A 27294-nucleotide genomic window follows, 5' to 3' on the forward strand; every position below is an offset into this window, starting at 1 on the left:
ATGTGATGGATGTGGCTCTTTAAGACAATGCGGTGATTAAGGCCCATTCCAGTAGACTTTTGATGGAGAGAGAAGACATGGGCATAAAGAGAAAGGTCTGTGGGGACTAAATGTGGATCACGACATAGGATTTTTACCTTTTTTTTTGTTTGCTTGCTTTTTTTTTCCTTTCTTTTTCCTTTTTTTTTCTTTTTGATCTGTCTTGTGCAGCATGATAAATGTGGAAATATGTGTAGAAGAACTGCACATGTTTAACCTACATTGGATTTCTGGCTATCTTGGAGAGGGGGAAAGAAAGGGAGAAAAATTTGCATCACAAGGTTTTGAAAAGATGAATGATGAAAAAACTATCTTTGTATGTATCTGGAAAAATAAAATACTATTAAAATAAGAAAAAAGAACCCTTTTTTAGGGTATTTGTTTCAAAAACAAGATGTGGTTTTTCTAAGTCAGTACAGTGTGCAGGGATTCTCGAGTATGGTTAAGTGGCCCTATTTCTCTTGAGTTTGTCACCAGTGGCTGAAGATGTGGAGGGGTCAGCAATGTTGGCAGCTCACACCGCTAGCTTGTGTCCAAGATGCTCTTGTAGTCCTTCCTTTGTGACTGAAGCCAGTTTTCTATCCATGTCCCACACACATAACATGAATACTAAACAGGAGAGCATTTTGGGGGCGGCACTAGCTGTTGGGGAGATGTAGAGAACGAGATACTTGAGCGAAAGCATCCTTGAGAGTATCCAGTGGTGTGGTGATGGAGGGAGACATCTGTACCCAGAGAGAGGACTGTGGACACTTGAGTGTAGATCACAACATAATATTTTCTTTTCTGTTCCTGTCTGCTTGCTTTGATAATTGAAAACTATCTTTGCATGTGTTTTGAAAAGAAAAAGTTTAAAAAAAAAAAAAAAGAAAGAAAGAAAAAGAAAATGTCCTGTGTCAAGATGTGGAGAGTGGAGATAGATGGCTTGTTGGGTGGGAGGACTAGCCAGTGTAACTGGGTCAGAGTCTGGGCAGAGAATCATGTCTGATAAAGCAGACCAGCCTGGGAAGGGCTTTAAATGGCAAAGAAGAGTTTGGATTTGGCTCTGTCATCGCTGAGGTCACTTCTTGCTCTAATTACTACAGCGGGTGCCAGACATGGAGCACCAGTGCATTGGTGGGTTTGGGGAAGACTTCTGGGAGAGGTGTGGGGAGAGTGAATGGGGCACGATAAAAATAGAAATAAAAAGACATCAATAAAAATTATTTTTAATATAAAAAAAATTGGTTAGGAAGGAAGACAAAAGAGCAATTTTATTTTACTCCCTTGTTAAATCTAAACTGTGTGTAGCAGAAATTCACCATTTCTTAAACAATCTTCTTTCTTATTCTTTGAATATTGAAATGTCTGTTTTTGTTGCTGACTATTAAATTCATAAGGGGAAAAGAAAGTGAATTTGAATATGGAAGGTGACTCATCATACGTTCATTTGGACATAAGTATTTGTTGGACCTTCCGGGCAAGGACAGCGGCAGAGTGAGTGATAATTGATAGGACGATTCATGTTTGTAACAATGCTGTTTCAGTGGAGTTGGCCAAAGATATCGTGCGTTGATATTAGGAAGCCCTAGTCCCTCATTCCCATCCCCACCTAGTCCTGCCCTGGAGCCGGGCTGTTCATGGTCTCTTAGATCACAGGTGGGCCATTATAGTAAAGCTTCTCTTCTCGCACTCCTTCCATCCTCTGGCTCTGCCTGAGATTTGGCTGTTCCAGTGACCTCGCTGCCCAGCCTTGGCTGCCCTGTCACCCTCTCCTTAAAGTTCTCTGAACACCCCTCCTTCCTGTTGCTTCTTCTACCTCTCAAACCATTGTTGTTGTTGTTTTTTAAAATAACTTTTTATTTTCAAATCACATGCAGAGATAATTTTCAACATTCATCCTTACAAAACCTTGTGTCCAATTTTTTTCCCTCCCTTTCCTCCATCCCCTCACATGTATGTTAAACATGTGCAATTCTTCTATACATATTTCCACAATTATCTTGTTGCACAAGAAAAATCAGAATAAAAAAGAAAAAAAAAATGAGAAAGCAAATGAAAAGCAACAAACAACAAAAAAAGTGAGAATGCTGTGTTGTGATCCACACTCAGTCCCCACAGTTCTCTCTCTGGGTGCAGATGGTTCTCTCCATCACAAGACCATTGGGACTGTCCTGAATCACCTCACTGTTGAAGAGAGCCACGTCCATCAGAATTGATCATTGTATATTCTTGTTGTTGCCGTGTACAGTGTTTTCTTGGTTCTAATCACTTCCCGCAGCATCAGCTCATATCAGTCTCTCCAGGCCTCTCTGAAATCATCCTCCTGATTGTTTCATACAAAACAATAATATTCCATAACATTCATATATTATAACTTATTCAGCCATTCCCCATTGATGGGCAGCCACTCAGTTTCCAGTTTCTGGCCACTACAAAAAGGGCTGCCACAAATATTCTTGCACACGTGGATCCCTTTCCCTCCTCTATGATCTCTTTGGGATACAAGCCCAGTAGAGACACTGTGGGATCAAAGGGTGCGAACAATCTCAAACATTCTTCCAGGTCTCCTGTGCAGAACCTTCACATGGCTGCCCTTGGAGCTCTGTCTGTGGGGCTTGGCTCTCTTCTCCCTCTATATTCTTTCATTTTGAGGGTCTCAGCAGCAATCCTGGACATCTGGGCAGATGACCCTCAAGTCTGGCTTTAACCCCCCTGCTCATCTCTGTTCTCACACCTTCAGTTGTCTAATGAACACCCCAAATTCAGCAGTCTAAAAGTGAATTCATTATCTCTCTTTAGTGTTGATTTTGAGGCATCAGAAAGTTCATTTCTACGTTCAGGTAACAGTAATAATGGAACCAGGTTGGAGGCACCATAGTGCACAGGTTGGAGGCAGGAAGCCTCATCTTTCAGAGTTCAAATCCAGCCTCAGACACTTATTAGCTGTGTGACCCTGTGCAAGTCATTTAACTCTAATTGCCTCAGTTTCCTCACTTGTGAAATGAACTGGAGAAGGAAATGGCAAACTCCTCCAGTGTCTCCGCCATGAAACCCCTAGTGGGATCATGGAGAGTCAGATATGACTGTAAAACAACTATAACAGCCACAGTGATAGTAATCATAACTAACATTATCTTGTACTTTAACTTGGCAAAATATGCTTGAACGAATGATCTTATTTGATCCTCATATTCACCCTGTGAAGTAAGTGCTCGCCTTATTCGCATCTTACAGATGAGAAAACTGAGGCTGAGTGAGGTTAAATGCCTTGCCCAGGGGACACAGCTCCTGCAAGGTGGGATCGAGTAGTGCTGTCTCCATGGTGCTGCTGGAGTGGGCTTGCTATATTCTGCTTTGACTTCTACGTCTTTGCCCACATAGTCATCTCTCGGAACCGTGTTTTAGCCAATTGTGGTTAATGTCACTCACACATTGGTGTAAAATAACACCCCCTGCCCCAATGTTCCTTTTTCCACCTGCATACGTTTCCCTCACCTGTGACTTGCCTTCTTTCTCATAGGACGGTGGCAGCCGAAGTGAGGAAGCAGATCTCGGGCCAGTACAGTGGCTCGCCCCAGCTTCTCAAGAACCTCAGCCTCGTGGGCGGCGTTTCCCATCATGCCAGCGTAAGTCGTGCCCTGCAAATGGGGTGGGTCATGGCAAGGCTGGAGCGTTTATGGGAAGCACTTTGGAGATATCAGGCTTCTCAGTTGGGAGGAAATGCCCCAGGACTCCACGTGACCTCAGGGAGGGTGGGCATGGAGCTGACCCGAGGGGCTTCCTATTCCTTCCTTCATGGACTTCATTCTCCACACCAGTATCCTTCACTCCATCTTTTTAATGTCTTCCCTTGCTTGTGTACACACACACACACAACACACACAACACACACACACAGACACACACACACACACAGACACACACACACACACACACACACATGAGCCCCTCCTGAAAAGAAGGTAGAAGCTTGGAGTAATTTTTTTCTTATACAAAATATTGAACTTGCAAATTGACCTGTAACAGTTAGACATGCAAAGTATGTTAGGAATTAGATCTTTCTGATGCCCAGACAATTCTGGTCAGATGGGAGTCACTGATGTTCATTGGTTTTTGAAAATGTATACACATTTAGATTACCCCCAAACGCCCTTTTTTGGTGTGTTCTCTCAAACACTACTGGAGAGAATCGCTCCAAAAGCTGTGGCGGATGGCCTGCAGGAAAGTATGAAAGCAAATTCATTTTGGGCCCAAGAAGGTGCCATGAGATGGTGCTGGCTCTTAACTCAGAAGCAGGCTCACCATCGGCCTGAACTTCTAGTTGAGCTGGATTCCATTGACACGATGAACTCTATTTGCTGCTGCTGGTTTCTGATGAACTATGAGTTGTTGTGACTTAGACTGACTGCGTTTGGAGCTATTGCAGTGGGTCTGCTCTGGCACTTTTGGTTTTGTGGATTGGCTTTCCTCCCATCACATGCAGTAACTCTTGGTGTCATTCCAAGATAAATGATATTGGAGATAGCAGGAGCTGCCAACACGGCAAATCACTCAGCTTTTGGTTTTGGTTTTGTTTTTTGTTGGGTGAGGCAATTGGGGTTAAGTGACTTGCCCAGGTTCACACTGCTCCTAAGCGTTCATCTAGCTGCCCCAGGATTGCTCCATTTTGGGTGGACCGTCGGCAAGGTCAGCAAAGTTGGATCAAGTCAGCTGGTGACAGAGCCGAGCTACTATTTTTTATGGAAGCAGATGGGTCAAAAAGTGGTTCTTAAGCATTTGCTGCCTGCCAGGCTTTCGTTGAGGTGCCCAAAGATGAAGCAGTTCCTGCCCTTACAGAGGTGATACTCTTGGGACTGGACGTATATAGGCAGAATATATACAGAATCAAAATTGGTGGATGGAGATAGCAATCATAGCCGAGGCAGGATCAAAAAATATTTCCTGTAGATGGTCATGCTTTTTTGAATAAAAAAATTAGCAAAATAAATTATGTAATGTGATTAAAAAAAAAAAAAAAAAACTAGCAGTTAAAAAAGGGAGAAATCCCTCTCCTCAAAACCCCAACCCTCAGTTCTCAAAGCATGAATTCTCTCTCCTCTCCGGCGGCCTCCTGGATTTAGGCCAGATCCCACCTTCTGTAGGAGACTTTTTCAGGTACAAACCTCAGCCACACTAAACCCTTAATACAGTGGTCCTCAAACTTTTTAACTAGGGGCCAGTTCCCTGTCTCTCAGACTGTGGGAGGGCCGGACTATGGTAAAAACAAAAACTCATACTCTGTCTCTGCCCCTCAGCCCATTTGCCATAACCCGGCGGGCCACATAAACGTCCTCAGTGGGCCACATGTGGCCCGTGGACTGTAGTTTGAGAACCCCTGCCTTAATATTTCTTGATTTCTTGATGGAAATAAAAGAAATTATCAGAAATTATTTTGCCCAGTTATATGTCCAGAACTGATAGTGTAGCTGTAGTGGTTAACTATCTATTAAAATAGAAAATATCCCAATAATCAGGACAAGAACTAGACAATTTAAATGGCCATATTCATGGGCTTCCCCTGATAGCCTGAGAAAGGACCCGACCTCTAGAATTGGATAGAAAAGAGTCCGAACCCCCCCAAATGTGAGCTCCAGGAGGAGGACCAACTTTTACTGTGAATGTTTCATGTTTATGAAATGTCACCCTAATGCTGCCTCCACTGGTGCTTTGTGTGTTGGGTGGAGGTCTGGGGCTCCCTATAGCCTCTGCTGCCTCAGATGCATTTAAATTGGCAAATAGGAGAGGGAGCAGCTGCCTGTGAGAGACCTGCTGCTCAGGACAAATAACCTGCTTTCGTTTGTGTCAAATTTAATTTTGTGGTGAAAATAAAATGCTCAGGCTCAATGGGCTGTTCTCCTCGAGCAGAACAAAGGAGACGCTTAGCTGAATCTTCTGAAAAGGTCAAGTGTTAGCAAAGGCCACTCTGCCCGAGGATTGGGGAGTTAGGGAAATCAAGGCCTGTGTGATCGACACGGTGATAAGTTAGAGCTCCTTCGCTTTCTTCCCGTGTTTTGAGTGCTCAGCTCTCCCAGGAAGTGGGAATAAAAAGACCCAAATGAAATGTGTCCTGCTCTCAAGGAGCTTACATTTCTTTGAGGTCGAGGGAGACCTCAATAAGTATAACTTTCACAGGGGTGATATTTTTAGAAAACCATGCTGTGAAAGGTGTGGGGAATGGGCTTAGGACCCTGCAGTCACCCCAAACTGTCATCTTTCATTAGAGATGCACTTTTTGGCCTATAATTCTGTATGACAAAACATGATTTCTGATAGTATGCTCTTTTTCTTCACACTGTAGCCATGAAATAACTCATAAAGCTCAGGGGAGAAAAGAGGCAGGGGCAGAGAGGACCAAAGAACTGAAGAAAGGAGAGGAGGGGAGCAACCAGCCTCCTGGAACCCCTCGTGGGGCTCCCAAAGGAAAAGCCCAGGGTCTGAGGGCAGCAGACGGGGGTGTGGGCGCCCATTCACATTCACCATAAACTTAGTGCTTTCCCACATCTTCAGCCCTCTTATGGCGTCCTGGAGAGGCCACTTTAGCATGTTCTGGAAAGGATTCACTAACATAGGGCTCTAAAGGGCGACCAGCTGAGGACCCAGAGAGGAAGGGACGAGGCTAGTCTGGCTGCACTGCCAGGGGAGCAGAAGCCCAGGATAGATAAGGCTGGAAGCCCCGGCTGGGACCCTGAAGTCCTTTCCTGGCCAAACAAAGCAGTTCGATCCTAAAGGCAATAAGGAGCAATGGCTGTTGCTGTTAAGTAGAGGAGTGACCTGGCTAAACTTGAGCACTGGACCTGAGTCAGGAAATTCAGATATGGCCTCAGCTACTGAGTGTGTGTTCTTGTTCAAGTCACTCAACAGCTCTACTTGTCTGTATCTTCATCTGTGAAATGGGAATAGTAGAAACACCTGCTTCCCAGGATTATTGTGAGATTCAGATGAGATGTTATTTATACAGCTTAACATGGTGCCTAACATGGTGCCTGACATGTAGTAGGTAATATATAAATGCTATTTACTATTATTGGTATATTTGTGCTTCAACTGCAAGGACATGTATAGGATTGTGAGATGTAAAGCAGAGACAGTGTTACCAGATGGAGTCTTGAATCGAAAAGTACAGTTAGACACTTTAAAAAAAAAATCAAAATTGATAAGCCATTAACTTGTTTCCTCTTGCCAATCTGAAAAATGAAAAAGGAGAGAACATAATACATGGAGTCTTCTCCAGGAAATTATTAGAAACACTTATGCCCAATTATATTCCAACAAAATTGATAATTTAAAGGAAATGAAAAAAAATCCTGGAAAACAAAATATCCAGATTGATAGAACAAATAATACATAATTTAAATAATACAGTTTCAGAAAAGGGAATTATCAAGCAATCTGAATCAGCTTGATTTATAAATGAGTTTTATGAAACTTCCTTCCCTCCTCCTCTCCCTCCCTCCCTTCCCCTTCCCTCCTCCTCCCCCTCCCTCCCTTCCCCTTCCCTCCTCCTCCCCTCCCTTCCCTTTCCCTCCTCCTCCCCTCCCTTCCCCCCTCCTTCTCATCCCTTCCCCCCTCCTTCTCATCCCTTCTCTCCTTTCCTCCCTTTTCTCCTCCCCTCTTTGCTCCCTCCTCCTTCCCCTCCCTCCCTCCCCCCTCCCACAACGTATACCCCAAAGCATAGAACTAAGTAGACCTTTTCTTAACATAGTAAGAAGTATTTATTTTTTTTAAAAGAGCCTAATTTATATCTAATAAAGATGAATTAGAGGTTTGTCAAAACACAAGGAAAAGTAAACATGTTTATCAATTAGTCAGTAAACATTTATTAAGCTCTTACTAGATGCTATCACTGTTATCACTGTTATTTGACATGGTACAAAAGTGCATGCTGTAGCAAAAAAAAAAGAGAAGAAAGATGCTGAGGAAATAATCACAGAGAAAAAAGAAATACAATTGTTGCCGTTTGCAGATGATTCAATTGAGAATTCTACAAAGTTATCTAAAAATTAATTGAAATAATAACTTGAGAAAAGTAACAAGATATAAAGCAAGCTTTTTTTTTTTTAATCAATTACAACAAAACTCAGTAGGAAGAGTTTGAAAGAGAAATTTCATTGAAAAGAATTAGAAAATGTAAAAATATTATTCCATGAATACAGTAACAAGTTATTCTTTACATGAAGACATATTGACTTAAATAAATAGAGAGTTGGGCCATTAGACTATGCTTAAGTGCCCTGTAAGGGGCAGGTCAATTCTCGGAGAGCCTCCACAGCTGTGAATATCTGAAGGCGTTTCGGGGAAGCTTTTACTGACACAGGTGTTGCTTGTGGACTGGGAAAATAAATTGGAGGCAGGGAGAAGAAGAGGGAGGTCAGATAACACAACTGCCTCTCAGTAGGGAGGGCAGAGAACAGCGACTGCCTCACGGTCTCCTTGAATCACCATCATTCTCTCACAAGAAGAGAAGAAAAGGTCTACCAGAGGTAAAGCAGAGTTACATGTTGTGTTCCTAACAGGCCATGCTAATATAGTACGTGACCATGCTATCTAAATTAATTTACTTGTTCCCCTCCTATCAGACTGATAAGAGATAACTTTGGATTGCTTAAAAAAGGTGACAATTCCTCTGGAAGAACAAAAGGAAAGATTCTGAAAGTAAATAATGAAAAAAAAGTGGAAGGGAAGGGAGGCTAGTCTCAAACCATGTTACAAAGCAATTCTCATCAGAATTGCCTAAAATAATTAAGCTAATCAGTGGATTAGATTTACTTCTGTGTTCAGAAGCAAACAAATCGTGTTAGATGGTGTTGGTCAACTGGAAGACAAGAGTTTGAAGGGTTAGTACTCGTTCTTTGACAGAGGCTATTGGGACATGTTGAACCATATATCAGAACATATGATTTACAAGGCACCATTTGTTATATGTCAAGGAAGAAAATGTCAAACTGTGCATCCTCTTTGATCCCACAGTGTCTCTACTGGACCTGTGTCCTGAAGAGATCATTAAAAATGGAAAAGGACCCACGTGTGCAAAAATGTTTAGAGCAGCCCTTTTTGTAGTGTCAAGAAACTGGAGCCTGAGTGAACACCCATAGGAAAATGGCTAAGTTATGATATATAAAAGTTATGGAATATTATTACCCTGTAAGGAACTATTAGCGGGATGATTTTAAAGAGACCTGGAAAGACTTACATGAAGTGATGCTAAGTGAAATGAACAAAACCAGGAGATCATTGTACACAGCAGCAAGATTATGTGATGATCAGCTCTGATGAACTTGGCTCTTTTCAACAATGAGTTGATTCAAGACAATTCAATAGACTTGTAATGGAAAGAGTACGCAGAGAAAGAGAGGACTATGGGGCTGAATGTGGATCACAACATTGCATTTTCATCTTTTTTCTTGTTTGCTTACTTGTTTTTTTTCTTTTTCATTTTTTCCCCTTTTTGATCTGATTTTTCTTGTGAATGATAAATGTGGAAATATGTTTAGAACAATTGTACGTGTTTAACTTATATTGGATTACTTTCTATCTAGGGGATGAAGTATTTGACAAAGGAGGGAGAAAAAATTGGAACATAAGGTTTTTTAAGAGTGAATGTTGCAGACTATCTTTGCGTGTATTTTGAGAAATAAAAAGCTATTATAAAAAAGAAAAGAAAATGACATTTTAATAAGTATGGGTAAAGGGAGGGATTCATGACCAAACAAGGCATAAGGAAGGTCACAGAAGATACAGCGCTGATTATGTAAAATCAAAACATTTTTAAATGCAGTTAAAATTAGAAGAGAATTTATAATTGGGGGGAGTGGGGAATCTCAGCACATTCCAGGCTGGGTGTTCAGAGACGTCTCAAGCTCAGTGTGTCTGAAACACACTTTGTAAGCTTTCCCAGACTACGCCCTCTTCCAAGCTTCCCAGTTTCTGCTGGATGTGCCGCCATCCTTTTGGGGTCTCAGGCTCATTATCTTGAGCTCATCCTGGACTCCTGAGTGTCCTTCATTCTACACATGGCACCAGGGCCAGACGCTGCCATTTGTACTTCCCAACCTCAACACACCCTCAGCCCCTCTTGGATTACTGCAGCAGCCTTTGTCTCCTGGCTCCCTTCAAGGCCCTGCTGGCATCCTATTGTCTCCGAGAAGCCGTTCTCCGTGTATTGTATCTGGGCCTTGCTGGCATGTGATTTTGTCTCTTACATTAAGCTGAGCCCCTTTTTGGGCCTTTCTTTGTACCCCCAGACAGAGCCCAGCACCCAGACACAGAGTCGGTGCTGACTTATGCATCAGGGCTTTTAACCTCTCCAGTCCATTCTGCCAAGCGCTGCCACAGGAGCCTTCCCAAGGCTCATGTGTGGCTCCTTAGGATCAGACCCCAAGTCCTGGGCCGGGCTTTGCCACTGACCCCCATCTCTCCAGCCTTCCTGCTCCTGCACTCCGATCCAGCCCCACCAGCCCTCCTTCTATTTCTCCTGCCCTTTACACTGCTGTCTTTTAGGCCTGTAACACACACGTCTCTCTATTTAAGACCCGACTTCTCGAACTGTGGTTTGTGGTCCCATATGTGGTCACATAATGGTGGCGGTTGTGAAATTATGATTTATCAGTAAATGTTTGATTTGCATACCTGTTTTATATACTCATATGGGTCACATAAAAAGTTCTCATGAGTGGGAAAAGGTTAAGAAGCCCTGCTTTAAGGCACAGCCCTCCTGGCCCCCTTCTGCCTGAAGCTTTTTCTGACTTCCCCAACTTTGAGCACCAGGCCATTAGGTATTTACTAGTGTTGCATATATTTGTATTTATTCATGTGATATTTATGCTGCTAGCAGTTTTCTATGTAATTGTCTTTCCCATTAAGGTGGAAACCCCTTTTGAATGGGGATTGTTTAATTCATTATGTTTTTACCCAGCATGCCTAGCAAAATATATGAGACATACATAAAAACTCGGGGACCAGTTGATTTCTGTGATCCAGAATCACAATAACAAGCATTCCCACCATAGATAGAAATTAAATCATTCTCCAATCATATGAAAAAAATGCAAATCATTAATAATTAGAAAATCCAGTTTAAAACCATCCTGAGATTCTGCCTAATATCAGAATCTCAAAGGTAGGTGATAAAAAAGGAAAAGGACAGTTATATGAAGGGTTGAAATAAGATAATCAACAAACATTAAGCACCTACTGTGTGCCAGTTTTCGGGGATACAAAAAACCCAATATGGTGGCTGCTTTTAAAGCACCGCCATTCTACTGGGGGAAAGAGTAATCTCAGAGGGAAGGAAGGAGCACTGGATTTTGGTGGGAAAAGTTTCCTGCAGAATGTGGGATTTTAAAAAGTTTTAAAGGAAGCATTCTGGGTATGGGGGGCTACCAGTGAAAAGTATAGATTTGGAAAAGGTCATATTGCCTCCAGAGAACAGTCAGAGGTGGGGAGGGTGCCCCGATCAGGGAAGGAAAAGGAAGAGCATTTATTAAGCACCTACTGTGTGCTAGGTACCAAACTAAGTATTATTGTGCTGTGTTTTTTTATTAAACAAATGTTTTATCATTTGATCTTCATAGCCCAGGAGGAGGTGGGTAAGGGCCTGTAATTCCTATTTTGTAGTTGAGGAAATGGAGGCAGGCAGAAGTTAAAACGATTTCTCCAATGTCATAGTGGGAGGTTGTGATTGTCTGAGGTTGGATTTGAACTTCCTTTCCTGACTCCAACCCCATCCCTCAGCTGCCTAATGGGGCAGGAGGAAAGAGGAAGAAGGATGGAAAGGTAAGAAGGAACCCGTTTGTGGCGGGCTTTAACATGGGAGCTTATGGAGTAGGATAGAGTTAGACTGAGTGCTTTAGGAAAACCACAGAGTAGAGGAGGGATTGGAATGGAGAGCGTTGAAGCAGGGAGCGGGTGAGCGCAGCATGGCAGTCTCCTGCGGGGCATTAAGGGCCTGCATCAGGATGGCCCCTTAGCAATGAGCACAGGCTCCCTGGCACCCTGTGGTAGAGCCATTAGGAACGAAGCCTCAGAACTGAGCCAGCCTGTATCCCCTTTTGTCCAGTGGAGGCTCCCCAGCCCCAGGCCCCAAAGAAAAGTGTGGACAAAGTACTCAGCAGCACCTTTTGTACTCAGAGACAAAGTGGGCGCCCATCCCTCGGGGAATGGCTGAGCCCAATGTGGCGCATGAAGCCGGGGAAGACCCGAGTGAACCGAGGCAGAGGGGGGTGAGCAGCGGCCCTGTACCGGGAGACTGACGGTGCTGCGGGGCAAGGCCAGAGTCTGCTCGGTTTGCTGGACTCTGCATCTTCATTCTTGGGATCATGTTTCTTTTTATTGTTGGGCGAGTGAGGATAATGATGGTGTCCTTTCAAAGAAGAAGGAAAGAAAAAAACAAGTTTCTGTAAAACTTAGACATTTAGACAGGCATGGACAAGAAGGGCAGTGTTGGAAATAACATGTTGAATTTACTATGTACTTTAAAAAGTAAGTTTCATGTAATAGAAACTTGATGTTTCACATATTATCCCCCTTTTCAACTCAGCTTTGTTTATGGAAATTTTCTTGGTGATTTCTAAAAAAAAAAAAGCAACTTCCACGTGGCCCAGAACTAGGTGGAAGTCCTACAGAACCAAGAGGCTTGATATCGTTCTTGTGAAAGCTTCCCACTTCAGTGGGGTGGGATGGGGTGGGAGCAGCAGACGGCCATTAGTGACTCCCTCCTCACTGGAGGCTCCGGTGGAGGCCCCGTTACCACTTGTCCAGTATATTATTGAAGGCCCACAGGGTCTCCTTCAACTTGGAGAAGATCATAGCTTTTGTATTGTCTTCTAATAAAAGTATTTTTGTTCATAGTAGAAGCTTAATACCAAAGTCCCAGAAAGATGTCTCTATCGTCAGGATTGGATGTGGGAGCACTCTCCAGCAGGAGGGAGGGGGAGGCTCGTGGATGGCTCCATGAGGAGTCCCAGCCTGAACTTGGGCCTTGGGGTTGTCTCACCCTCACCCAAGGAGTAGGTGCCATCTTCTGGACCTGAACTGGCATCTTCTTGGCTCTGGTTCCAGAATGCTGCTTAATGCCCTGCTCTCTACAGATACCTACCAATTATAATTAAAGTAGTGAATGATGGAGGAATGAAAGTGAATTAAAAGCATTTGACAGTGTTTCTCCCGACAGCCTTTTGGATGAGATTGAGCTAGAGCCTCGATGAGGAGAGGGATTCTGATTCACTAGCGCGCTGCTCCAGGAACTTGTCCTTGGCCCCTCCTCTTCCCCATTGTGGTGGATACCTTAGATAAAGCACTAGGAGGCCTGCTTATCAAATCTGCAAATGGCACCAAGCTGGGAGGGACGGATAATGGCTATGAAGGCAACATCTGCAAAGGTTGCCATCTCAGAAGAATGGGTGGAATCAAATAAATTATAAGAAGGATAAAGGTAATGTTCTGTGCTTGGCTGTAACACAGAATTAGACAGAACAAAACTGTGATGCTGGAAGCATTAGGCCATTTATTATGGCATGTTCCCAGGAGAGGAGGCTTAACATGAACCGTGTGGGGTGGGGGCAAGGGCCGTGAGGAAGCAATGTAGGGAAGGAATGGCGGTTGGGAGACAAGGGGACAGGACTGTCTTTCTGGACAATCGGCTGTGGGGCTTAAGGAAGTCCTTTATAATCCTTAATGGATTGAAGTTGGAAGGAGGTCCCTCTTAGTCAACAGAGCTCTGCCCCTGTGGTTGGGATGCCTAAGGGATCCCAATCTCCTTCATCCCAGAGCAGCTGGGAGCCGCCCCTTTGCTTCTGGTCTTTGCTGTTTGGAGCTGAGTATCGTAGTGTATAATTAACGCAGAAGTCCCAGGCTGAATTAAATAGCAAACTGAAGCCTGTGATCTCAGGGATGAGCATGAGGAGGGGCCAGGACGAGCATCTCTAGTGGAGGGGCCTCTAGACTGGGCTGGATGGACGGGCCTGCTTTGGCAGACTCAAGCAGTGGCGAGCGTGGTCTGTGAGCTGCATGAAGCACCTCTTTTGGGCAGGGGTTGTTCGCTCAACTCCCAGATCCGTGGAGACCCAGAAGAAAATGTAGCTTAACTATTGGTCTTTTTTTTTTTTTTTAAATAAAGGTTCCCCTTAGTGAAGCTGTGGACCCGGTGGATTTGGAAGATTACTTAATCACACACCCCCTGGCTGTGGAGTCTGGACCTCTGAGGGACTTGCTTGAATTTCCCTCAGATGACATTGAAGTTGTTTATAATCCCAGGGACTGTCGAACCCTCGTGTCGGCCGTGCCTGAAGAAAGGTGAGATGGTCTTGGCGAACCGGAGTTGGATTATGGGAATTGCTGCCCACTTCTGTAATTGGACCCAACTCCCTTGATTGTGTCACTAATGCATACAAAACAGGGGCTCTGACCTTGGGATTTATTTTTAAACATATTTTGATAATTATTTCAATCCGATTTGTTTGCTTTGGGAATCTCTGTTTATATGTGTAGAAACGTGATTCAAAGAAGAGTTCCATAGGTTTCACCAGGGGCAGGGGGCTGGGGAGGGATTCCCTAGGACACAGAAAAGGCTTATAGCCAAGTACTTTTCTTCCCAGCCGCCCTAACGGATATTCTTCTTCAACAGTGAAATGGACCCTCATGTTAGAGACTGTGTAAGGAGCTACACTGAAGACTGGGCCATCGTGAACAGAAAGTAAGTCACCGGCTCTTTATGCAGTCACTGCTTCAGGTGTTTGTTTATTCATAGCCCTGAGATCTGGAAAACTCCTGACAAAAGCAGGGGCTCTCGGAACAAAGCTCTCCTTAGCGAGCCCGTTTTGCTACATCACGGTCACTCCCTTCACCATCGAGAATTCTCCCTTCCAGCCTGATGCTGGCCAAAGCCAGGCACCCCCTGAGGAGGGGGCAAAAGGAAAAGAAGATCTTTGTCCGTTTGTCCCTGTGCTCCCCCCTCCCCTGTGGCGCCCTTTAGGATGACGCTTGTAATCTGAGGAGATACCATGGGAAGCTCTCATCTAGGGCTGTTTGAGTCAATGGGAAACAGTTTGCTTTCTGAATGAGAATGAGGTCATTGACAGTAAGTGACGTGGTGATGGCGCAGAAGTCCCAAAGTCCGCACGAGGGCACGTCCTGCACATTCTGGTCACCATCTATAATATTCTTCTCTAAAAATGTAATGTTCTCTGGGAGCAGGTTTCTTGGGGGACTTCTGGGAGCAGCCTTCCTTTCAGTTCAGTGTAATCACCCCAAATGTAGCCAGGAGTTAAAGTCCAAATCCTTTATTGTCTCCTTCCTTAGGCCTGGTTAGTTGTCCTAGAGATCTCTCTCTCGCCTTGGTTCCAAGACCTCTTGCCACTAGTCCTTTGTCTCTGCCAGCTTCAGCCTCCAGCTCCCTCCGAATGGGCTTCTCCTCCCTGCTCTTTCTAATTTTTTCCTTATTCTAACACTTATACAATTTCTTAAAGCCAGTTGTATTAAATTATATGTATTGTGTGTCTTTGGAAATTGACTCAAGTCCATTTTCATTGTAGACTTGACATAGTTGCTCTCCTACTAATTTCCACTCCTCTAGATCCAATTCTTTTTTCTTAGGGAAACCCTTATTTGTTGTAGGATTAAATCAATGCTAAACTAGATTTAACCACTGTCTCCTCAATTCCACTTAGTACCTTGTTTCAATTATGGCCTATAACATCTCCTTGTAGGATTAAATCAATCACATTAGCTCATTATTGTCTCTATCAATTCCACTAATTGATAGTGTAAGAATCCTAACAACCCTTCTGCCTTTGGGCTGCTTGTCGAAACTCTCTGGGCTTCGGGCTGCGCTAGGTGCCCCTGGGGGGCGTTGTTCCATGCTTTTTCAGTGACTGACTAAAAACATGGCTAAAAGCCGTGGCAAAGAAGAGCCTACTTTTGTTGGCTTGCAGCTTTGACAGATATGTCTCTTAGCTATGGAGCTGAAGGTTGAAAACCAGGAAGAGGGGTGTGTGTGTGTGTGTGTGTGTGTGTGTGTGTGTGTGTGTGTGTGTGTGTGTGTGTGTGTGTGTGTGCAAATCAGAGATATAGTCGTATTTAGAACATTACCAGCTCATTGTGGAGTCTGACCAGAAGGTGTCTTAAAGAGACTTTTAACATAACCTTCCTCTTTCTCATTTAGTGTAATTATCTGTAAACTACACTTAATACTAATAATATTTAAAAATAAGTGCAAAGCTATTTACATAAACTAAGATCTTGGCATATGTTTCCTTGACATCACTCCTTTATTTGGTGTGACCCTTCTCTGTTTGGATGTGGGCTTCGTGAGGGCAGGAAATCTCTTGCTTTTATATTTTTATTCCCTGTGCTAACTTAAGCCTTGGCACTTACTAATTGCTTAGTGCATGCTCATTCATCCAACCATCGATCCATTGGTTTGTGAGATTTTATGTTCTCTTATTTTCCTCCATTTCTGCATCTATGATGTTGTGGTCTGCTGTGATAGGTAGCTTATGGAAGCCTTCCCATTCCTTTCTCGTATCTTCATCAAGATATTATTTTATTTTCAATTAATTTTGTAGAAGTAGGAAAATAGGCAATTATTAATAATATCTCATTCATCTTGGAAGTAACAATAAGAACTGAGATATTTCCCAAATTTTTGATATTCTTCTTCCTTCATACCTTGATGATCTCTCCCAAAGTGGGGAGAAGAGAAGAAGCATTTATGAAGTGTTTCCTTTGTGCTTTACAGATATTATCTCATTTGATCCTCACAGTAGTCCAGAGAGGTAGATGCCATTAATTTTCTTCCCCATTTAGTTGAGGACATTGAAGCAAACAAGATTAATGCATTTGCTTGAAGTCATACAGCTAGTAAGTATCTGCAACTGGATTTGAAGAGAATTCAATAACTGTCCTCTGATGGCTTTGCCTGAAGGCCAGACTTCTCTCTGTAGACTTGCTTACTTTTTCCATCTTTAACTTCTTCATTACCATTTCCACTTTGCCATTTAGGGTACCTGAAACCAGCACTGGAATCCAGATGTGTTGGATCTATTGTTACTACAGATTAAAAGTTTTTCTTAAAAATCTTTACAGATTTTTTCCATTTTTCATCTTTGTTGTTTTCCATGGTCACTCGGATGCGACTTTGACTTCTCAACATTGACTGGTTTTTACTCCACTGATTCTTTTCACTGTATAATTCAGTCCCACAGATCTCCTCAGAACTTCATCATTTGTATTCCAATTGACATTGCCGTTGACTGAGTCCTCTGGGCTTATTGGATGTTGTGCTCTTGGTTCCAACGGTTCCATCTCATTCTCTTTGGCTGGATTTTCCTCCTTGTTATGCCTCCTCATTGTGGGTATTCCTTAAGGCTTTCTTCTCCTCTCCCTGTTCTTTCTCCTTAGTTACTATGGCAACTTCTGTGAGTTTAATAATCATCTCTGTGCTGATGATGCCAAAGTCTATACATACAGCTTCATATCCAATAGGTTAATGAACCTTAACATCTCACAGCCCTACTTTCTGCCTACTCACATAGGAACTGGATTGTCTATCAGTTGGGGAATGTTATTGTAAGGGCCCTTTAAATGGGCGGACACAGTGCATCGGGAGATTGAGGCCCGGAAGTAATTTCTGTGGATATTAGGACTGCCCTTGGGTGGGATCCTGGCCATATTGAGATAGCTTCGTCATGGGTGACTCTCTTGCTGATTGGCTGTGTGTGTGTGACCTCACAGGCCCTATGTAAGCCCACTGCAGGCAGCAGGCGGTCCTCTTTAATCTGGCGCTCTTCACCCTGTCTCCCTAGCCTGGGTGGCTAAGCCGAGATGGGTAGCCAAAAGAGGTAAGGATTTTGGTAGTGAACACATGGGTCTTCTGACCAGGTGGTCACTCGGGAACCAACAAGTCAGGGCATCAGTTAGGGCATTATGTGAGTAGGTATAATAAAGGCTTTTAAGATTACACGTGGTTGTTCTTGAGTGCGCTACCGGTTATTAAGCTAGTAATTGTAACTGCCAGGAGAGCACGTTACGTTACATGTTATTATTTCAATATAAGAAGAGTAAATATAAATAATTCAGAGAAACTTAGTGATAAAGACTTACTTGAAATGATAGAATGAAAAAAGCAGACAGAATAATGTTCTTGAATGACTACAACAATGTAAAGGAAAACAACTTTGACAGATAACTAAAGTCTGACCAGGCCTGGGCTAAGATGATTGGTAATGAACTTTATCTCCCTTCTCCTCCCCGAACAGGTGCTATAGAAGGCAAAGGTTTTAACTGGACTTTTTTGTGGGGAAGGGAGGGCACTGGTGCCATGAAGCAGTCACTGCAAAGTGAAAGTGATCAAGAATAAGAGAAGCTTCAGTAAAACTTAAAAGAAGTTTTTCAGTGATGTGTTAAAAGCTCTGAGACTGACATAATGTTGATGGTTTTTGATTTGAATAGTAGTCATAACTGATTTCTCTGATTTAATGTTTATTGTATCAGCATCTTCCATGCGATTGATAGAATACATTTTTAATAACAGGAAACAAAAAAAGGCATTTTTTTGAAAGATTAAAAAAATTATTTTCAGTTTCAAATTCTTTCCTCTTTATTCAATCTTCTGTTCACTGAGAAGGCAAAAAATATGATAGCCATTAAAATGGTGAAGTCATGCAAAATATTTCTACATTAGCCATGTTATGGGAAAAAAAAAGAGAGAAAATAATCAGTTCTTTTTCTGGAGATGGATTTGCATTTTTGTTATTTGGAATTGTCTTGGATCACTGCCTTGATCAGAGGAGCCAAGTCTTTCACAATTGATCAATGTATAATATTGCTATTACAGTGATCTTCCAGTTCTTCTTACTTTACTTTCCATCTGTTCATGTAAGTCTTGTCGGATTTTTCTTTTTCTTTTTTTATCTTAAAGATTTTTCCATTGTTTATTTTTGAAAAAAATGAGAGCTTTTTATTTTTGAAAATACATGCAAAGATAGTTTTAAACAATCATCAATAATTTCCATCAATTCCATCAATTTCCAATTTTTTACTAACAAAAAAACCTACTATAAATATTTTTGTACCTATAGATCATTTCCCTTTTTCTTTGATCTTTTTGGGATAATAACCTAGTAGTGATATTTCTGGGTCAAAGAATATATTCATGGTTTTATGTCCCTTCGAGCATAATTCCAAATTATTCTTCAGAATATTTGAGCCACTTCACAACTCTACCAACAATGGTTTTGTGTCTCAGTTTTCCTATATTTCCTCCATCATTTGTCATTTTTCTTGTTTGCCTTGCCATATTTTTTTCTATGTTAGCCAATCTGATAGGTGTGAGGAGGTATCTCAGAGTTGTTTTACTTTACATTTCTTTAATTAATAGTGATCTAGAGGATTTTTTATGTAACTGTTTGATGTCTTTTTTTGAAAATTTCCTGTTCACATCATTAGATCATTTATCAAAGGGGAAATAGCTCTTATAATAAATTTGTCCCTGTTTGCTGTATTTTTGAGAAATGAGGCATTAAAGGTTTTTCTTTCTCTTTTTCCTGCTTTCTTTTTAATTTTGGCTGTATTGGTTTTGTTTATGTAAAAACTTTTAAGTTTAATGTAATCAAAAGTATCCATTTTACTCTCAGTCTCTTGTTTGATAATAAATTCTTTCTTTCTTCATAGATCTATAAGGCAGATTTTCCCAGTTTTCTCTAATTTGATTATAATATCACCCATGTTACTTCTTTTTTTAGGCTTTCAGCTGTTTTGTAGGGTTAATAATTGCTCTGCTTTCTGCTTCCCAGGATAAGTGTAAGGGGAAGGTACTTTGTTCACTCCAAAGCTTTCCCTAAGCAGCCCAGTCAGGAGTTCTCTTAAAAATAAAAGGCATCGAGGGGAATAAAGTTCAACATTTTTTAGATTTATCAAAATGGTGTAGAAGCAAAACTTGCCCATTTGCAGCACAATTAAAATTTCAGAACACAGTTAAATCCTCTGCTTGTGAATAATAACTATAATAATTCCATTTGCATTAGAGTAAGTATCTTTCTGGCAGTGCTTTCTTAATTTCTGAAATTAAAATTTTCTTTGCTGTCTCAGGTGTTCTGTGTTTAAACTGCAGATTCCTGTCAGATTTTTTTTTTTTTTTTTCATTTTTTATCTTGGCCTCTCAGTCTTTCTTCTGCTTTTCAACCTATCATTGCCCAATACTTTTGTTAAAATAATCTTCCTCACATCTGCTGTGTAGTCCTCATTTCATTCATCTCAGATGATCTATCATTTGTTTCTATTTCCCTAATTTCTCGGATCACAAGCTGACTAGATTGAATATCCTGATTCAATAAATCTAGAATTTGGAGAGATCTTTTGGGGTTTTATGTTAAGTATTGCTTTTGTCCTTTGTTCTTGAAGGGAATCAAAATGACATCACTCTGTTAGAGTAAAGTTACAATTCTTCCCACTGGCTGATGAAACCAAAATGAGCTCAGAAAGCTCTATCACAGGTCAGGCACAAAAAGTCCAGGTGAACATTTGGGAATTCTCCAGCTTTACACTTAACACATTTCTTTTGAGCTATAGCAATTTTGCTTTGCTCATAGAGTACAGCATCTTCTCTGATGAGGGTGCAATTAAGGTTATACACCCAGATTAATAATAGTAGTCAAGTCTAATGGCTTTTTCTCCACGCTCAGCCTCCTTGATCTCTCTGCTGCTTCTAACATAGCTGGTCACTTTCTCCTCCCTGATCATTTTTTCTCTTGAGGTTTTTCAGGACACTTCACTCTCTTCGTTCTATTTTCCTGCCCTCTTCTTCTCAGTCTGCTTTGCTAATTACTCTGCCAGATCACACCCTTTAACCATGGGCATCCCTCAGGGCTCGGTCCTGGACCTTCTTCTCCCTCTGTAATAATTCACTAGATAGGGGCAGCTAGGTGGCGCAGTGGATAGAGCACCGGCCTTGAATTCAGGAGGACCCGAGTTCAAATCTGGTCTCAGACACTTAACACTTCCTAGCTGTGTGACCCTGGGCAAGTCACTTAACCCCAGCCTCAAAAAAAAACCCCAAAAAACAACAACAAAAAAACCAAACTTCACTAGATGTCTTCTAGACATCTTGAATTCAACATGTCCAAAACAGAGTTCATTTTTTGGTCATCAAGTCCTCCACCCTCATCCCTTCCCTATTTCTGTGGAGGGTATCACAACCCTTCCCGGTCCCTCAGGCTTCCATCCTAGGAATAATCCTGAACTCTTCACCATCTCTCACTCCTCATATCTAAGCTGTTACCAAAGCCTGGATTTCACTTCTGCAGCATCTCTGGTCAATTTCCTTCTGCAGCATCTTTAATCAGTTTTACCCCTGCAGCTTCTCTGATCAGTTTCAGCTCTGCGCCATCTTTCTAATACACCTCCCTCTCTCCTCTGACACAGCCCCCATTCTGTGACTCCCCTGAATTGTTCCAATAACTGCCAGGGGTGGGGGGAGTCCTGCTTGCCTCAAGTCTCTCCCAATTCCAGTCCATTTTCTCTTCAGCCACTAAAGTTATTTTTCTAAAATGCAGATCCATTCCACCCCTTCCCCAGATTAATAAACTTCTGTGGTTCCTTATTGTCTCCAAGATTAAATCCAGAAGTCCTCTGGCATTAAGAGCCTTCATAGCGTAGGACTCTCCTACTTTTCCAATCTTACTCCTTACTGTGAATTGGGTAGTCTAGTCATATCAGCCTCCTGACTCTATCATGAACAGGACCCTCCATCTCTCAACTCTGGGCATTTTCTCTGTCCCCTGTGGCTGGAATGCTTTCCCTCCTTTTTGTCTCCTGGCTTCTTTTAAGTTCCATCTAAAATCTCATCTACCAGAATCCTTTAATTCCCTCTGTTGATTATTTCCTATTTATCTTATGTATAGCTTCCTTTTACATATTTATTTACATGCTGTCTCCCTCATTAGGTTGTGAGCTCCTTGAGTATAGAGGCTTTTCTTTTACCTTTTTTTTATTTGCAGTGCTTAGTACAGTGTCTGGCACATAGTAGGCATTTAATGTTCATTGACTGGCTCACTGTTACACACATATGTGAGAGGGCAAGGAAATGGAACTGGAAAACAGTAAATGTTATTAAATGAATATTAAATGTTATAGTATCTTGAGTGAATGGCCATTTGTTTACTACACATATAATTCCACTGGGCATTATTATTTTTAAAATATCAGGAAATATTGTAAAGAAATATGTACTTTTTGAGTAATGACTTTGAATTGAGAGTGTGACAAAAGTAAAATGAGTTTAAATGTTTGTTTGTTTTTTAATAGGTACCACAAATTGGGAACCGGCTTTAATCCTAACACATTAGACAAACAGAAAGAAAGGCAAAAAGGTTTGCCCAAACAGATCTTCGAGTCCGATGAAGCCCCTGATGGGAACAGCTACCAGGATGAACAAGTAATATGCTTTGCATTTGACCATAAAAGCTGCTTTTAACTTGTACTTGTTGCTTATTGGCTTTTGTACGCTTGATGTTCCACATCACAGGATGACCTTAAAAGACGGTCTGTGTCAATCGATGACACCCCCCGGGGCAGCTGGGCCTGCAGCATCTTTGACTTGAAGAATTCCCTGCCTGATGCGCTGCTCCCCAGTCTGCTCGATCGGACTCCAAATGAAGACATTGACCATCAGAATGATGACCAAAGAAAATCCAACCGTCATAAGGAGCTGTTTGCTTTGCACCCAGCACCAGATGAGGTATGCTGAATTCCTAGAAGGAGGGACAGACAAAACCAAGCCTCAGTGGGCTGCTCATTTGTTCTAAGAATTCATTTTCTGTTCTGGCTGCTTAGGTAGCTTTCTTGTTTCTTCCACTGCAATTTAAGCTTTATTCATCATCTATTTTCCCCAGAATAATGTCTTGCACATACATAGGAAGTACTCAGAGAATTTTTGTTGGTTAAATGGACTTCATCAGAGAAACTATGGAAATATTAAAAGAAGTGTTAAACTTTGTGGGATAAAAAGGAGTTTAATTTGCCCCAGTTGCTTAACAAAAAGTTATATTGCTGGAAATGAACATATTTCTATTAGGCCAAACCACGTTGATTTTTTTTTTTTTTTAGTGGTTTTGAATTGTGCTCAGGGAAGCTTTGCGATTCATAATTTTGAGGCATCAGCATCTTTTTAGCTGTCCCTACAAATGAAAGAGTATAGCATAACATTAACTTATGGTAAAATCACTTTTGAAAGTTTCTAATTGCCAGTTAACTTTGGAAGGTTTGTTCATTTTTAATCTTGTTTGTCAATTTGCAGGAAGAGCCCATAGAACGCCTCAGTATTCCTGAAATACCCAAAGAACATTTTGGTCAAAGACTTCTTGTAAAATGCTTGTCCCTCAAGTAAGTATTTCTTTCCTTTCCTGTTCCTGCAAGGACTTTGTACCAAGACAGCCTAGTCCTCATCTCTTGTACATGCTGTGCTCACAAATGGACTGTTCAGAAGGTCTCCATTCAGATACCGTCTCAGTTACACATGGCAGGGCAGGTCGCTATAGGTTATCTTTGGAGGTTTCAGGTGGAAGTCATTGTTTCCCATTGTAGGGTACATAGTTTTTTAAATTGCCTCTTCAGGATTTTGCCTTCAGGAATTTTTCTTTTCTTTTCTTTTTTAAAAATAATTTATTAATTTTATAATTATAATTTTTACATATGCATGGGTAATTTTTTTTACAACATTATCCCTTGTATTCACTTTTCCAAATTTTCCCCTCCCTCCCTCTACTCCCTCCCCTAGATGACAGGCAATCCCATATATATTAAATGTGTTACAGTATTTCCTAGATACAATATATGTGTGTAAAACCAAATTTCTTGTTGCATGGTAAGAATTGGATTCCGAAGGTATAACTAACCTGGGTAGAGCGACACTCTCTCCTTTCCCAGTGAGGAATTTTTCTTTGCCATTACAGTAGGATTTCATCTTTGTCTGCAGAAGAACAAGTTGTTAAACCTCAGGATTTTAACTGATCTTCCTTTATTTCTTTCAGAATTATTTATTCTGTCATTTATTTCTTTAAAGAAAGAATATTTGAGAGAAAAGAAGAAAAATTATTATTAAGAGCATTAAAAAAGCATCCAGAGCTTAAGGACCCACTTGAAAACCATAGCTATATTCCTTTAAGAACAAACATTTTATACATTTAATGACCTTCCACTGGAAACCTGTTAGGCAAGTTTAATGAGCTGGAGCTTTTGAACATCAGGCTACTTGTGCCTAGTTCCTGGGCTATAACTCTTTGCTACTAACACAGGTTCAAATTTTACTGTTACTTAGAGGAATAAAGTTCCCACTGCTGTAATCATCTGTTTTCTCCCTAGTTAGCTCAGCCCTTTTGGTTCTGCTGGCCAGTTTGTCCTAACAGTGCTACAAATATGACCTCTTCCTTCATACATTTCATAAAGGGGCAAGGTGAGGGAGAACACGAATATGTTTTAAATTCAGAAAAAATTTTATGGTCATGTATAGAAAATTATATTTTTAAAAATGCTTTTGCAATTAATTATATCAGAGCACCCCCTCTGCAAATCTAGCATGGACTAGTGAGTGATACTGATTTGGGAAGTGTAGTAATTATAATAATAACCATGATGATTGCTTATGATTAAAAAGAGCTTTTTAAAAAAAATTGCCCAACACCTTCCTTGTGTCCTCTCATTTGGTCCCCTCATACCCGCCTGGGACTCATCTCAGGGATCACAGAAGATTAGTTGTCAAGCTGAGAGCAGCCTTCGGGGTCCCCCAGTCCAACCCAATCACTTAGGAGGAGGATGTCACCAGCAAGATCACTGCGGGGCCAGCACGTGGAGGAAGCAGAATTTGAACTCGGGGCTTGTTATGATGCCGATAAATGCGCCCTGGGGTAGAGAGCATGTGCCCTGTTCCATTAGCCCTTGTGTGGAGGGAGCCTCTGCCCCTTTTCTGGAGGAGAGGCCAAATTGTTCTCCCTGAGCTTGGTTCTGGATCATGGATCCCTGTAGTCCGCCAGGGAGGGAGCACCACGAGCTGTCGTGCACACTGGCAGCCCCGCCAGGGCAGACTGAAGGGAGGGCGCACGCATCCCTCTCTGCCACCGCACTCGGCCCATGAGCAGCTCAGTGTCACGGAGGGCCTGAGAGCCGGGGCGAGCCACTGGCCGACACCCAAGGACTGTAAGACCCCAGGAGTCTCCTTCCCCTCCCCCCGCCTCCGCCGCCTGCACCAGAAGACGCTGAAATGAAAGTTATTGGGAGTCATGTGTTGAGGGAGGGTGCTTCCACACTGGGAATTCCCTTTACTGATGAAACATATCTAGCGGAAATCTCCCTCATCTCAGTGGTTGTCCGGATATAATTCCACAATACTTACTTTTGTAAATAAATTCTCTACAGAGTATGCGGAAGACACAGTCGGGGGAAGAGAGAGGGCACAAGCATTTATATAGCGCCTACTGTGTACCAGGCCCTTTGCAGTATGATCTTCCCAACAGCCCAGGCTGTAGCCCATTTTACAGTTGAGGAGCCTGAGGTTATGAGATTAAGAGTTTAACCTCAAACACTGAAGTCCTCCCCGGTGAGGTTTCTGTCGAGGGGGGTGGGGCTTCATCCGATGACGTCACTAAGTTCTCCGAGGGGCTTCGGGCATCTCCCGGTTAGTCCCTCCGAGACTGGGAGGCACAACTTGCCGAGAGGGGTCTTAGCCAAGAAATGGGCGGCCCCTGGCAGGCGCGAGGAAGCCCCCGCTGGCCACAACCCAATCCCACAATGCTCTGGGAACTCGCTTGGTGAGGGCAGGACTGGGCTTTGTAGCCCCGGAGCTTAGCCCAGGCCCCGCCCCTGCCTCCCGGCAGTGTACCGCCACCCATGGCTGACCCTCTAGGGTTAGTGGGATTCATCTTTGGACAGCCGGGAAGGCCCCTCCCCCATTCAAGCTCATTGGAAATGGGATGCAGAGGAAGGGGAAACTGGGGGAGTCCCTGCAAACGGCGCCCTCCTCCTCCTGCCCTCACCTATGCGCAGGAGCACTTGTCGGCCTCATTGTCCTCATCTTGAAAGTGGGGATTATAGCTCCTCCATCCCAGCCAGTGGGCAGCGTTCTCCAGGATGAAACCCCACTGAAGTGGCAGTTCTTCATGGTGGGATCCAAAGACCTGCCCTCCGTGAGCGTCTGCTCCTTGGGGCACTGGCGCGAATGGCCCTTTTGCCCATTAAATTTTTAAACAATTTTTTCTGGTTATACATGTATATTAACCTTTAAAAATACACTTTTTTTCCCCCCCCAAGGCAATTGGGATTAAGTGACTTGCCCAGGGTCACACAGCTAGGAAGTGTTAAGTGTCTGAGGTCTAGCTGCCTCAGAATACACATTTCTTTATGAATCACGTGGAGAGAGAGAAAAAATCCGAACAAAAGGGAAACACCCCGAGAGAGTAAACAAAACTGAAGCCAACGTAACACGTGATGATTTACATTTAATCCCTTAATCCCGACAGTTCTTTCTGGATGCAGATGGCATTTTCTATCCAGAGTTTATTGGGGTTGCCTTGGATCACTGAAGCACTGAGAACAACCAAGTTTTTCATAGTCGATCATAGCCCAGTCTTGCTGGCATAATGTATTTCTGGTTCTTTTTGTTTCACTCAACATCAGTTCATGGAAATCTTTCCAAGCCTTTCTAAAATGTCATCATTTTTTTATAGAACAATAATAATCCATTACCTTCATATACTACAACTTATTCAGCCGTTCCCCGATTGATGTTCCCCTTTAAAAAAAAATCATTATTTTTGTATCAGATCTAAGATTTCACTGATGTGGGGCAACTCACTGTGTAGAAGTGACATCCCCAGTGCAGATTAGCAACTTGTGTGAAGTTGAGAGTCTCAGAGAGTTGTGTGGAGCCTGAAAGGCCATGGGAACTTGCCCATGGCCACTCAGCCAAGGCTAGTCACAGGCATTTCTGGAAGGGGAAATGCTCTTAATACAGCTAAGTATTTGGGAAGTGATTTATCATGTGTATGAAAAATACGTCAGTCAAAATTTAATATTTTATCCTTGTATGGAATTCACCAAGTTATTATTATTTTTTTTAGATTTGAAATTGAAATTGAACCCATTTTTGCAAGTTTGGCTTTATATGACGTCAAGGAAAAGAAAAAGGTAAGTTTGAGGAATATGGGGGCCATATTTTTCAGTCGTAATCATCATTTGTAACTTTAAAAACAT

At 42.3% G+C, this 27294-nt stretch overlaps 1 protein-coding gene across 4 annotated transcripts in view; it reads left to right on the forward strand.

Moving 5' to 3' along the window:
• The window catches only part of DOCK7 (dedicator of cytokinesis 7), a 150334-nt gene that overhangs the window by 13063 nt on the left and 109977 nt on the right, over positions 1-27294 (forward strand). For all 4 annotated transcript variants that reach the window (XM_074265760.1, XM_074265761.1, XM_074265762.1 and 1 more), the window contains exons 2-8: positions 3542-3647; positions 14174-14349; positions 14681-14749; positions 22357-22486; positions 22577-22789; positions 23348-23433; positions 27162-27228. In XM_074265760.1, coding sequence (XP_074121861.1) covers positions 3542-3647; positions 14174-14349; positions 14681-14749; positions 22357-22486; positions 22577-22789; positions 23348-23433; positions 27162-27228 — 847 coding nt within the window. The remainder of the gene's footprint in view (positions 1-3541; positions 3648-14173; positions 14350-14680; positions 14750-22356; positions 22487-22576; positions 22790-23347; positions 23434-27161; positions 27229-27294) is intronic.

Source organism: Sminthopsis crassicaudata, chromosome 4, assembly GCF_048593235.1.
Source record: "Sminthopsis crassicaudata isolate SCR6 chromosome 4, ASM4859323v1, whole genome shotgun sequence".
Lineage (NCBI taxonomy): Eukaryota > Metazoa > Chordata > Mammalia > Dasyuromorphia > Dasyuridae > Sminthopsis > Sminthopsis crassicaudata.